This window comes from Pseudorasbora parva, chromosome 16, assembly GCF_024679245.1.
Source record: "Pseudorasbora parva isolate DD20220531a chromosome 16, ASM2467924v1, whole genome shotgun sequence".
NCBI lineage: Eukaryota > Metazoa > Chordata > Actinopteri > Cypriniformes > Gobionidae > Pseudorasbora > Pseudorasbora parva.
Window position 1 is genome coordinate 10331716 of NC_090187.1, and position 13784 is coordinate 10345499.

General features: G+C 37.3%; 1 protein-coding gene across 3 annotated transcripts in view; it reads left to right on the forward strand.

The window, feature by feature from the left end:
- vaspb (vasodilator stimulated phosphoprotein b) overlaps positions 1 to 13784 on the forward strand; it is a 74884-nt gene that overhangs the window by 43110 nt on the left and 17990 nt on the right. For all 3 annotated transcript variants that reach the window (XM_067419484.1, XM_067419483.1, XM_067419485.1), the window contains exons 2-5: positions 984 to 1155; positions 7677 to 7857; positions 7939 to 7999; positions 12123 to 12235. In XM_067419484.1, coding sequence (XP_067275585.1) covers positions 984 to 1155; positions 7677 to 7857; positions 7939 to 7999; positions 12123 to 12235 — 527 coding nt within the window. The remainder of the gene's footprint in view (positions 1 to 983; positions 1156 to 7676; positions 7858 to 7938; positions 8000 to 12122; positions 12236 to 13784) is intronic.

Below are 13784 nucleotides of genomic sequence, written 5' to 3' on the forward strand. Positions count from 1 at the left end.
CATAATTTTGGTATCGTGACAACACTAGTTTCTAGATTGTAGAAGTTCACTTAAAGCATAACAGACTTTGTCTGCTAGGGTACTCCGCAAGATGGGCATGGAAAAAATACGGAAAGAATGGGAAGATGAAATTTAGATATAATGACAGTTTAGTTTCCGACACATGCTTTAAGCGGAAGACCAATCACAACAGACTGGGCCATCTGACCAATCAGAGCAGAGTAGGCTCTTGGAAAGGAGGGGGTTAAAATAACTCAATGTTCTTTTTTACTTGTCTATGTTTCAACTGAGCTATTTTCCGACTTGTAGAAATGAGGTGATGTGCAATGTTTATTATGAGAAAATTAAAATGATTTTTTGACCTTGGATGCATGTAAACCTATTGTAGGAGACCCCAAAAACAAAAAAATTAGGAACCTCTAAAATGTTAATGGGGCATGTTAAAAATCAATTGAGTGCTTAAACTGTAAAACTTAAAAATATGCTAATAATTCACTTCGGGACAACGCAGGACTGGCCTGAGCAGGACTCTCCCGAGCATCTTTTATAGTTCTGGGCCATTGGGGAATCCTTATCGTCGAGCCCTGGAATTTCCATTTGAACTGTTCCTTCAAGATCAGGCTCTGTTTGTGCGTGTGTGTCGTGTGCGTATGTGATACGTGGTCAGTTTGAAGTTTCTAGAACCTGCTTTCTCTCCTGAGCAGCGGAATGTTGAGCACTTCCTTTCTTTGTCTGCCCCATTGTTGGTACTTGCTGGGCTTGTTTCGATCAGACAGACTTCTCCTCCTACCTCACACATTTTTAACCACACTTGTCTCTTTGTTCATTATGCCTCAGTCTCTCTTCCCCCTCTGCTTGTCATCTTTTTCCCAGTGTCAAACTCCTGTTTTCTGTTTCACTTTCTTGCAGTTTTATTGATGTGAAAGAATGATGCTGTTTTTTAATGTCATCTCTCTCTCTCTTTCTTTCTTTCATATGCACAGTGAGTCAAGTATCTGCCAGGCGCGGGCCACTGTGATGATCTACGATGATGCCAATAAGAAGTGGGTCCCAGCAGGCACAGGCCCCCAGGCTTTCAGCAGGGTCCAAATCTATCACAATCCAAGCAATAACGCCTTCAGAGTGGTGGGACGCAAGATGCAGACTGACCAGCAGGTAAAAAACTACAATCAGACAGATGTAGTTTGTGGTCGTGGACAAACAAGCCATTTTTCATTGGAGGTAATATTGCAGGGAGGTGGCACATTCAGGGTAACTGGAAATAAAATCATTCCAAACTTTGCCTCAAGCTCACACTTTTAAAATAGTTTGCAAGAACTGACTTCAAGAATTGTTTTTCAGGGTTAAAGACCAGCAGTATGTGTCATACTGCAGTATAATACTGTGTTTTTAAAGGGATAGTTCACCAAATAACATTTTATTTTCTGACCTTCATGTTGTTTCAGACCCATTTTTTTTCCTCCAGAAAAAAAGGAGAAATTTACCAGGAGGTCATTTCTGTGTGCTTACTGGAATGTTAAAGGGTTTAAAAATGTCGTTCAAAACCCATAAGACCTTCGTTCATCTTCGGAACACAAATTAAGATATTTTTGATGAAACCCGAGAGCTCTCTGACCACTCCATATACCGCAATTGAATTACCACTTTCAAGGTCCAGAAAGGTAATAAAGACATCGGTAAAATAGTCCAGTGGTTCAACTTTAATTTTATAAAGCGATGAGAATACTTTTTGTGTGCAAAAACCTAAAACAATTAACGACTTTATTCAACTATTTCCTCTCGTTTGTGTCAGTCTCGTTGTTGACGCAATAAATTCAGTGCAGTGCTTCTGAGTTCTACGGCAGAATGGCAGCTCACCATTGGCTAGCTCCTGAGTCAGCATCGCATGCATGCATCGTTGCGCTTATGTGAACAGCATCAGCCAATGGTAAGCTGGCGTTCTGGAGTTTTGCTCATCAGGTGACAGACGTTTAGTAGAATGTCCAGGCTGCTCTTTTCTATAGCTCTGATGTAAATTGGAAGGATTGCACTGTATTTACTATGGCAACAGCGTAGGAGACTGACATGGAAGAGAAGAAATGGTTGAATAAAGTTATTTTTGTTCATATTAAATGGGCCTTGAAAGCGGTTGCTGTATTGCTGTCTATGTAGGATCAGGGAGCTCTCGGTTTTGAAGATTTGAAGATGAACGAAGGTCTTAGGGGTTTAGAATACCACGAGGGTGAATGATTAATGACATCATTTTTGGGTGAACAAACTCTTTAAGGTTTTAAAGATGAGTGAAAACCTGATACAAATATATTATAAAGGTTCTCCATAAAGGAATAAAGTGACTCCATAAAGTGACCCCATCAAAACACTTGAGCTGATTTAAAGTGCCCCATTATGCTTTTTTTCCCCTCTCAAATATTACATTTCATGTTGTGTGTAATAGCTGTGTGTTAATGTAGAAGTCTGCAAAGTTTTAAAGATTAAAGTGACATTATCCCTTCTTTTGGATAATTTCAACTTTGCTTTGTCATCTGGTAAAATACTATCATCTTGGAAAGAAGCAACAGTAATTCCCATACCTAAACCATGAAAAGACCCTACTAATCCAAATAGCAATCAGCTAATTGCTCTTACTGGTTATCTTTGTAAAATTATGGAAAGGACAATAAGTAATCGTCTTAAACAAATAAAGCCATATTTCCACCATGGGAACTTTCCCTAGGAATTAGGGACTTGGGGTGTTACTCAGTTACGATCGCAGTAACCTGAGTCTAAATAAAAAGTAAAAAAATTCCTCCTCAAAACGGCCCTGCTTGCAAGGTAGTACTTTTTCAAATTTCAGCAACTTTTGGGGGCGGGACTTGGGCGCTGAACATGCTGATTGGTTGAGTTTACACAGCATTTTATTTCAGCCTAGAAGTCAGTTGCGTAGCGCGCAGTAATACTCGTTTACTATTCGAATCAACAATGGAGTTTAAACAAGCCGATTGATTATCTGATGACTAGGTCCAGACTTTATTAAAGGGTTAGTTCACTCAAAAAAGAAATTAGTGTCATTAATGACTCACCCTAATGTCGTTCCACACCCGTAAGACCTCCGTTCATCATCGGAACACATTTGTAGATATTTTATATTTTAGTCCCAGAGCATATGCAGTCTATGCACACTTTACTGTCCATGTCCAGAAAGGGAATAAAAACATCATCAAAGTAGTCCATACGTCACATCAGTGGGTTAATTAGAATCTCTTGAAGCATCAAAAATACATTTTGGTCCAAAAATAGAAAAAAAATAATGATTTTATTCAGCATTGTCTTCCGCGTTCCTCCAAAAAGATTCAAACGGTTAATGAATCAGTGAATCGATCAATGCTGTGGGTCGCCAATGTCACGTGATTTCAGCAGTTTGGCTGTTTGATGCGATTCGAACTGCTGAAATCACGTGACATTGGCGACCCGAATCATTGATCGATTCACACCGTTTGAATTTTTTTGGAGAAGCGCGGAAGAGAAGACAATGCTGAATAAATTCATAGTTTTTGATATTTTCGGACCAAAATGTATTTTCGATGCTTCTAGAGATTCTAATTAACCAACTGATGTCACGTATGGACTACTTTGATGATGTTTTTATTCCCTTTCTGGAAATGGACAGTAAAGTGTGCATACACTGCATATGCTCTGGGACTAAAAGATAAAATATCTTAAACTGTGTTCCGAAGATGAACAGAGGTCTTATGGGTGTGGAACGACATTAGGGTGAGTCATTAATGACATATATTTCATTTTTGAGTGAACTAATCCTTTAAAGGTCCCATTCTTTGCATGAGTTCATGTTTCGCGTGTAAACATTTTTTTTCACACAATTTATTTATCTGTACAGCGCTGTTTTCTCTGTCTTAAAAACGGCCTGATGATTTCCTTGTTCTATGAAGTCCCTCCTTCAGAAATACGTAACGAGTTCTGATTGGGCCAGCGCTTCCTGTGTTGTGATTGGACAGCTGCTTAGCGCACTTTGCCTGGAAAGGTCCCGCCTCTTACCATAACGGGGAGATGCAAGCGCTGAATGCGTGCCCTATTTTGCGTGTACTTGTGGGCGGAGGGTTAGTCAACAAACGGTTCTAGTGACGTCATTCCTGAAGGAAGTGCAGGGGTGTAGTCCAAACCGGCCGATCGCTGTAGGCTTTGAAAGGGAACTTCTGTTAAATAAAATATCTTGCTTGGCATTGAACTTTGAGCTTTATAATTTTACAGGTATTATTTATGCTCTCACAGCAACATTACACATTAACTAAAATTTGAAAGATGGAATCGCGAAGAACGGGACCTTTAAGTTTATATGCGGAGGAAGAAATGCACAGTCCTACGTCACCGGACTAATCTTCACGGTACTTTAGACCGCGATAGAAACGCAGAAAGCAGCAGGTCTGAGGGAAAAAGAGTTCCAGGTAATTTAGGTGGAAACTGGGCTTATTTGACTACCAGTGTGGTTTTAGACATGGAAAGCATGTTGGATCAACTGATACGATTAGAATCCTACGTCCGAGATGGTTTTATTAGGAAAAGAAAACACACAATGTTGCTATCTTTTTTTATCTGGTTAAGCTGTTTTATCTTCTTCTCCAATATTTTGGCTAGTAGATATTTCAGTGTCCAAATAGGGAACACTTTATCAAATTTACACTGACAACTTGGAATTTCTCAGGGAAGCATACTCTGTCATTCTTTTCAGTATTAAAATAAATAGCATTATTATCATTCGATCCAATATATTCTGCAACTTATATGTCAGTTACAATTACAGTTATTTGTTCGCAGCATTAATCGGTGGTCAATTGAAAATGGTTTCAGTTTTTCTAAAACAAAACAAATTTGTATACACTTTTGCTTTTAATGATTGCTTCATCATGATCCAGAATTTTGTATTATTAGAGACCCAATCAAAGTTAAGGAAATTAAGTTTAGGCCTTTTTAACAAAAGTACTTTTACTTGTCATTTGTTCTTTTACTTTCTTTCTTCATAATCACAAATTACAATTCACAGTACAATTTCCTATTTTTCTTTACCTTCTGTCCAAGTCACTGTGCATATATGTATGAATCATAATCATATGCAATCATTTTTGTTGTCATTTTTGAGGGTGTTCACTTTTGGCATGTTTGGTTTTAATTCAAATGAACTCCGGTCTGTTAGTGCGGTTCTTTTGAATAAGTGTGAACGCTGCCATCCAAACCTTGATGCACACAAAACATGCTGGTGGTAAAATTAAATAAGAATGGCACACGGCCCAAAGAGCGGACATGATGTCACTGAAGCTTAACATCCTCAGCGTCCATATACTTTCATTGTATAGAAAAGAGCAGCCTGGACATTCTACTAAACGTCTGTCACCTGATGGGCTAAACTGCATTTTTGGGTAAAAATTCTCTAGTCCTCATATTTTCAGTCCACCCATCCCCTGTACCCCACTATCTTAAGTTCTCTCTTCCCATCCCAGCACTGTCCTCCTCTATATGCTCAGACATGAATGCTCCCCAGAGATGACTACTAAAGTAGATGTTGTTTCCTGTAAGATAGCCAAACCATTTCCTGTGCCAGTTAGGCACTCCTCCCCCATTCCCATGACTCTTACCTCTCCACAGTCCATCTGTCTGTTGATTCCACAAACTCATTTCTTTTTGTCTGAATGACTAAGTGACTTTTATCTCATTCTGTCTCTGTTTCTCAGTTGTGTCTGCCTTTCCGTTCGTGTATTTTGATGACGGTGCTTCTGTGTGGCTGGCATGTTTAGCTTTTTTGGACATTTTCTTCTTTTCTTCGCTCTCTTCCCTTTCTCTCTTTCTCTCTGCCGCTCTGCTTTGTGGAATTCATGATTGTAATACAAACAGAAAAACGAGGTGTCAGCACATTCACTGAAGACGAATACACACGCATATACACACTCATGTGTTGATTTTCCTTGTTTTATGGGGAATTTCTATAGACTTAATTTTTTTATACTGTGCAAACTGTATTTTCCAATCACTTAATCCTAAACCTACCAAAACAACTTTATGCATCTTTATTGTATAATTTATAAAATGTTTTCCTTTCCTTAATTAATTAATTTATGGGGTCAAATATTTCTGGTTTTACTATTCTTGTGGGGACATTTGATCCCTATAATGTAGGGAATCCCTGAAACACACACACACACACACACACACACACACACACACACACACACACACACACACACACACACACACACACACACACACACACACACACACACACACACACACACACACACACACACACACACTTGTACTATGAGGCAGCAGAGCCCTCTTCTGGACAGTCTGTAAACATTCTTGTTAAAATATACAAATAAGTTTACAAATCTGAAACTTACGAGTTGAAGTATTTTGAGGGCGTGTATGAGCAAATATTTTGGTGCATTTAAATATATGTCAATCTAAATCTTTTTTAAAACGCACGTGCCAAGTTCTTGGAGATGTAGTCTTTGTTGTATTCATTCTTGGATTTATTATAAAAGTTTAAATAATCGCAAAAAATAAATCATATTTATATTTTATATTTATATTTATATTTGCTAAAATAAAAGCACCAAAATGTAGATAGTTTAAGACAAAATAGTTATGGTGGCAGATTAAAGTAAGTAAATACTTTAATAGAAAAGTGAATTTAGAGATTATTTCATATGGTTTAATGTATGTTTGTCATTGGCCTACAGTCCATGGCAATCCATTTTTTCCTATGCCATTCACATTTGCTTATCTTCTACACATTTTCGTTTTTCAAACCACTATGTGAGAGCCAAGCATTTTGGTTCTTTCAGTTGTTCAGTTCTTGCATCCAGAATTTTTATGGATTTTTTTTAAGAGGTGTTTTTCAAGTCTTTATTTGTTTTATTATATACACTGATCAGGCATAACCTTATGACAACCTTCTTAATATTGTGTGGCCCCTGACCCATCAAGGCATGGACTCCACTAGACCCCTGAAGGTGTGCTGTGGTATCTGACACCAAGATATTTGCAGTAGATCCTTTAAGACCTGTAAGTTGCGAGATGGGGCCTTCATTGATCGGACTTGATTTTTCAGCACATCCCACAGATGCTCGGGAAGATCTGAGGAATTTGGAGGCCAAGTCAACACCTCAAACTCGTTGTGCTTCTCAAACCATTCCTTAACCATTTTTGCTCCATTGTCCAGTTCTGATGCTCACATGCCCACTGTTGGTGCTTTCGATAGTGGACAGGAGTCCGCATGCTCACTAGGGATGCCACAATACTCAATATAATACTGAACTGTTCGGTACGCCATTCACGGTTCAATACGTGCTGATAAATTACGTTTTTCCCGGTTTTGCACTTAATTTATTATTTCCGTTTCTCTACGCTCTGTCATTTACCTATGTCATTATACACATTTGTGTCCTCATTTGTCACAAAGACATGCCCACACACACACACACATACACACACACACACACACACACACAAAAACTTTTGGTTTTTGCTTAATAAATAATTTAAATATAAAATATGCGTCATATTGAACATGCACAAATATGCACGGACAATTTACTGCATAAAACAGCATAAAAGAGAAATTGTTTATACTTGGGTGCATGTATGGCTTCATTTACATTTAGACATTTGTGCCTTTTCTTGTACAGGTTGTGATTAATTGTCCAATCGTAAAGGGATTAAAATATAATCAGGCCACGCCAAACTTCCACCAATGGCGGGACGCTCGGCAGGTGTGGGGACTGAATTTTGGCAGCAAGGAAGATGCAGCGCTGTTTGCCAATGGCATGACGCATGCGCTCGACGTCCTCAGCACCACCCCTGATGGAGGTAACGTTTACTCACATTTACACCCCATTGTGACGGCGCATATCTGTTCAATGCAACCTTTTACAACTGCATTGTCATTAGGTTTCCCCACACGGCCCGTGTCCAATGGACCATCCCCAGAAGAGCTGGAACAACAGAGAAGGTACAAACGTATTTATTGTTGTGTGTGTAACAAAGAATTTGACGGGGTTTTTTTTTTACCAGTATTTTCACTGTGATACACACACACACACACGCACGCACACACGCACAAAAATCTCAAGAGATTTACTGGTATTAACTCTCAAGTCTTTAGTTTTCCGTGAGCCCCTGAAGTGATAGGGCAAAAGTCCAGGTCAGGACTTCTGACACTTCAATCCTCTTCTTCCTTTTCTTTCTCCCTGCATGACTACAGGGTTAAAAAAAATCAACATTTGCGTCTTTTCAAACTTGAACATTTTGTTGTAATAAATAAATATAATATACAAGTTTCACTTTTTTCATATATATATATATATTAGGGCCGGGACTCGATTAAAAAAATTAATCTAATTAATTAGAGGCTTTGTAATTAATTAATCGAAATTAATCGCATTTTAATCGCATATAAATATTTTACCTGAGAACAATGAGAAGTAATTTTTCACATGTATTTTTAGTATACCATTGAATAATGACTGAATACATTAGCTTAATCAACAAAATATTGTTTATTTATTTCAGTCCAGCAGACCAGCGCAAAGTTTGCCATTAAGTGTAGCAAAAGCATATTTGTGATATTTGAGGCTCGATGTACTGCGGTGATATGCAAATTCCTTGTTGTATAGCTTGCACACAACCCTGCTCTTGACGACGCTTCCATTCTTTCGTTTTTTAAAACAAAATTTCCCATCACAGGGCCGAGCAAAGCGGTCTCATCAGCTTCTTCGTTCATGTTCACTCATGCCCTGCGTCTCAATCAGCTCCATAGTTCCCTAGTCAGGGCACTGATCAAGACATAAGTCAATGGGCTGACTCCCTGATCAGTGCCCTGACTACTGAACTAGGGAGCTGATTGAGACGCACCCAAGGTTTGTTGTTGTCTTGACTCCGGAGCGCTAGTTGGTGTTCCAGTATAATCGGTCCGTCGAAACTGATTCATTGAAAAACGTTCCGCGGTGCAAAAATAAATGCGGTTAAATTTTTTATTTTTTTTGCGTAATTAATTAACGCGTTAAAGTCACGGCCCTAATATATATATATATATATATATATATATATATATATATATATATATATATATATAAAATAATAATATTTCTGAGCATTCGATTGCAGGAATATTTTCATAATAACATGAGTTGACTGGAATAAAGTGATCAGTGTGATTGATATTGGTAAGGAGGCCTTTTGTATACGGTTTGTATATCTGCAGTCATAGCATCGGTTTCCCTTCTTTTAATGTAGAAAATAGACTATTGACACCTGCTGATATAGACAGATATGCACGCAAGCGCAGAACACACGTGCGAGTTGACCTATAGTCGCCTTTAGTCCTTTTGGAGTATTCAAGTGCAGCTTTTTGGACGCAGCCGACGAGAGGCGACAACACAGCTTTCATCGCCGATTGGCATGTGCTGTGCTTAACAAATATTCGTGGCAGAAAAGTTGTGGCATACATTGTACAGTGTATGTTTTTTAACTCTATTTTATAGGGATAATAATTGTGTTTAATGAACAAGAACATTCATGAGACAATTTTCCTGGCAGCAGCGGAAAACTGAAGGTTTTTTATTTTCTTCCAAATCTCTGGAATGAGACTGTAATTCCAGAGCATGCTCTCTCTCTCTCTCTCTCTCTCTCTCTCTCTCTCTCTCTCTCTCTCTCTCTCTCTCTCTCTCTCTCTCCTCTCTCTCTCTCTCTCTCTCTCTCTCTCTCTCTCTCTCTCTCTCTCTCTCTCTCTCTCTCTCCTCTCTCGCTCTCTCGCTCTCTCTCTCTCTCTCTCTCTCTCTCTCTCTCTCTCTCTCTCTCTCTCTCTCTCTCTCTCTCTCTCTCTCTCTCTCTCGCTCTCTCTGTTGTTATGGTTACCTTGATAAAGACTTTACATGGAGCCTGTTGACTCATGTCCTGACTTGACTGAAATGTTTTGAATGGCTCTCAGAAAGGCTTGACTTAACATGAAACTTGACTTTGCAGTCCTGTAAGTCTTAAAAAGAGTACATATGATTGTGCGTATTTGTGCTTGCCTGTTGCGTTTAAAATATTGTTTTATATACTGGCTCATTTGAGAGGCCTCAGAATGTTTTAAAATATGTAAACCCACCAAATAGTTGCCATCTCACTGACTCAACCTAGTGACTAACTTCAGTCAACAGCATGATCTGTTTATGAACTCACTGCATTGGCAACAATGAAAATCTATTTTCTAAATGCATGTTATGGGTTTTATTGTGAACAGTTATTCCTTTTTTTTAAGTAAAAAAGCTGCATATTTTAATCAAAATGTCATAATTGGATCTTCGGGTGAAAATAACAATTCTTTCTGTTGGTGTATGCAGGATTTCTCCAATCATTTAGCTTAAACCGCTTAAACCCTGACCCTGAAAGTTCTCGTTCATCTGCCTCCATCTCAACATCCAATCAACAACCGATGCATAGAAAGTACCTGCCCTATATATTTGTTTCTTTGTCGATAATTTGTTACACTTGGATGTATGTCAGGGACGTGCGGAGAGTTCCTCAGGGGCAGGGACTCAAATGTAAAAAAGGGGCATATATAAAAGTATCGGTCAAAAGTTTGCTTCTTATGCTCATCATGTATTTTGATCAAAATACAGAAAAAGTAATGTTGTGAAAATAATACTACAACTTAAAATAATGGTTTTCTATTTTAATATATAAAAAGTTAAAAAAGAACAGAATTTATTTAACTTATTTACTTGTTAGCACATTGTTGTAATATGTAAGCACATATTACAAGTCTTAGGTTGAACAATCAATCCGTGCAAGTTAATACACAGATAAAAAAAAGTTTGCCGTGGTAATATTTAATCAATATCTGAGAGGTAACTTCCGTCTGGAAACGGCGTTCCTTCTCAGCTGATGTCAGTTTGACGGCTTGTGCTTTAAAATGGGTAACCACTCCCCTCCAACCGTTCAGCGTGAGATGGAGAGGAGGAGCGCTGAGGTGAAACCCTGCCCTCTGTTCAATATTCTGTTTCATTTGGAAATATGTCACAGCACTGAAGAAAACTCACTCGCTACTTCCGGTTGAGTTGGACTTGCAAGGATGTGTTAAATTGATAAAAAGCTAAACTTTTTATTCATCATTGAGTCCTAAAAAAAGTTTTACAGGTTCCAAAAAAATATTAAGCAGAATAAGCACCACAACTGTTTTCATCATTAATAATAAATCAGCATATTAGAATGATTTCTGATCGACCATATGACACTGAAGACTGGATTAATGCTGCCTAAAATTCAGCTTTGCATCAGAAATGATGACAAACAGATATGTAATATTTTAAAATATGTAACACGAAAACCCAGTCAGCAGACCCCATCAGTCAATTCCAAAGCAAGGCACACAACTCAGCAACGTGTTATGGCAACAACACCTCAGACTGACAGATGCATAAAAATAAACAGGAATTTAGATATAAACTAAAACTATAAAAGATAAAAGTTTTGTACACTTTGTGTTAATTATATATTTTAATTTTTTTATATTTTGTTTTATTGACCACTATATTATCATAGATATAGATATTTGTTTGAGAGGGGCACTTTTTGATTAATTTTGGAAAAGGGCAGGGACTCAAGCCCCCAATCCCCTTGCACATGCCTGATGTACGTAACGTGGGTGATTTATCATTATTTCCGTTTCGATGCGACTTTCATTTGGAGCTCTCAAAGGCATTCCTTGCTAGTTTTTATACATTCTATAAAATATGGGAATTGCTTTTTAAAATGTTTTAATGCCTTTTGTTTAAGCATGAATATCTAAACAGCAAAATGAGAACCATGTTCTCAACCTTTTTTCCCCTAGCTGAAACCTAAATATTTACCACCTGAAATTTTAAGTTAATATTTCAATAATGTAACACAATGAAATCTGCATGTTTACAGTTCTATGTCAGTTAATGGACATGACATGCTGGTGAAAGAAATATTTCATTTTTTTAATTTTAATTTTGTATTTACATTTTTTTTTTTAAATGATTCATTAATTAACTCACAAATATAATTTCAAATTGCAGTATTTGCCAAAATAATTGCAATGCCTTCTTCATGTGTTTCACCTGCAGATTGGAACAGCAGAGGTTGGAGCAGCTAGAGAAGGAGAGACAGGAAAAAGAAAGACAGGAAAGAGAAAGACAAGAAAGAGAACGGCAAGAAAGAGAACGGCAAGCAGCTCCAGGTCAGTAGAAAATGTTTCCTCTCAATGGAAGAAACTCTGTTTAGACCAGCGGTTCCCAAACTTTTTCTGCTGGCCAATCTATATATAAAATAATCAAATATTGTATAATTGCAGTGTAGTCTTTTATCACCCTGCAGTGTTTTTTGTTGCAAAATAACCTTCTGACTTTACAATATATCCATCAGCCTTGCCGCACCACCCTTTTCATAACTCTGCACCCCCCAGTTTGGGAACCACTGGTTTAGATCATTGCTGTCTTCTCTGAGTAGAGTTAAACTGTGTACTTTATAATGGAAAACAAAATGATGCATCTGATTACTAATATGCAGAACTAGTGTTGTCATGATACTGGAATTTCTAACTTCAATACGATACCTGGAAAAATATCGATATTCGATACCATTTGATACCACGGGGCAAAAAATGCTGCATGTTTTTGTATAATTTTTTTTTTTTGTCCATTTATTGAAAGTCTAGGCAAAAAAAACACACTGCTGTCCCTTTAAGACCTGACGCACACATGAATCTAAAATACTGTTCCTGTTACACATTCTACCTGAACTTTTTATGACTATGTTTACATTAATACTCACCAAGATGGGCATTGTGACATTATTTTTGAGTGTATTTGACCATTCATTAGCTGGGAGAAGGAGTTCATTTTTACACTTGTATGTCAGAGGCGGCTTTATTACTGAATAGGGCTGGGCGAAATCTAAATTATAATCTAGATATTGTCAAAATTGTTACAATATTCAATACATCTCGATATGTTTGCAATTGCTTTTAAATGATAAAAAAACTTGAATTACCTTTGCCCCCATTAAAAACAACAAAGACTATTTAGATGAACTAGATTAGAACTAAACTAAATACAAAATGTTTACGTTTCCGAACAGGTTGGGATGACCAAAATGTCATGATATGAGTAATTTAATATTTTTGAAATGTACATTTATAATTACTATATAGATTTAATTTTATCTTTGTTTTTATATAATTAAATTACAAACAATATAACAAAAAACAGTGCTTTATTTTTCAGCGATAGGTCTACTTAACAGTAGGAAGTCAAGAAATAAAATGAATAATCAAATATATATAAAAATACTGCTTAGTCTTCACTCTGATTCTTAATAAGTGTATTAGTTATCTAGCCAAGCATGGGGTGGTTTTCTATGTTTATTGTTTATTGATTAACATTTATCACAGAATATTAGGTCCAGAATATTAGGCATGTCCTGTGCCGCGCTATTATTTCTCTCATGCATGCATGTTTTTCTTTGGTGTGTGCTGCGTGTATATATTTAAGTTTTCTGCTTCCAATGTTTAGTGAACGGTGGAAGCAGACCTCTGCACTATCTGTGTTATCTGGTAACGTTCTTTGGAAAAGTATGCTTTTTTGATATTTTTGTACATAGTTTACTTTATTAGTATTATGTTTCCTGTGTTTGGTCTGTTATCAACACCGTCTTAGTACATTAAGCCATGTTAAGCGTTTTATAATGCCTCGTATGCTTGATTTAGAAATATTTGATATTCACAATGT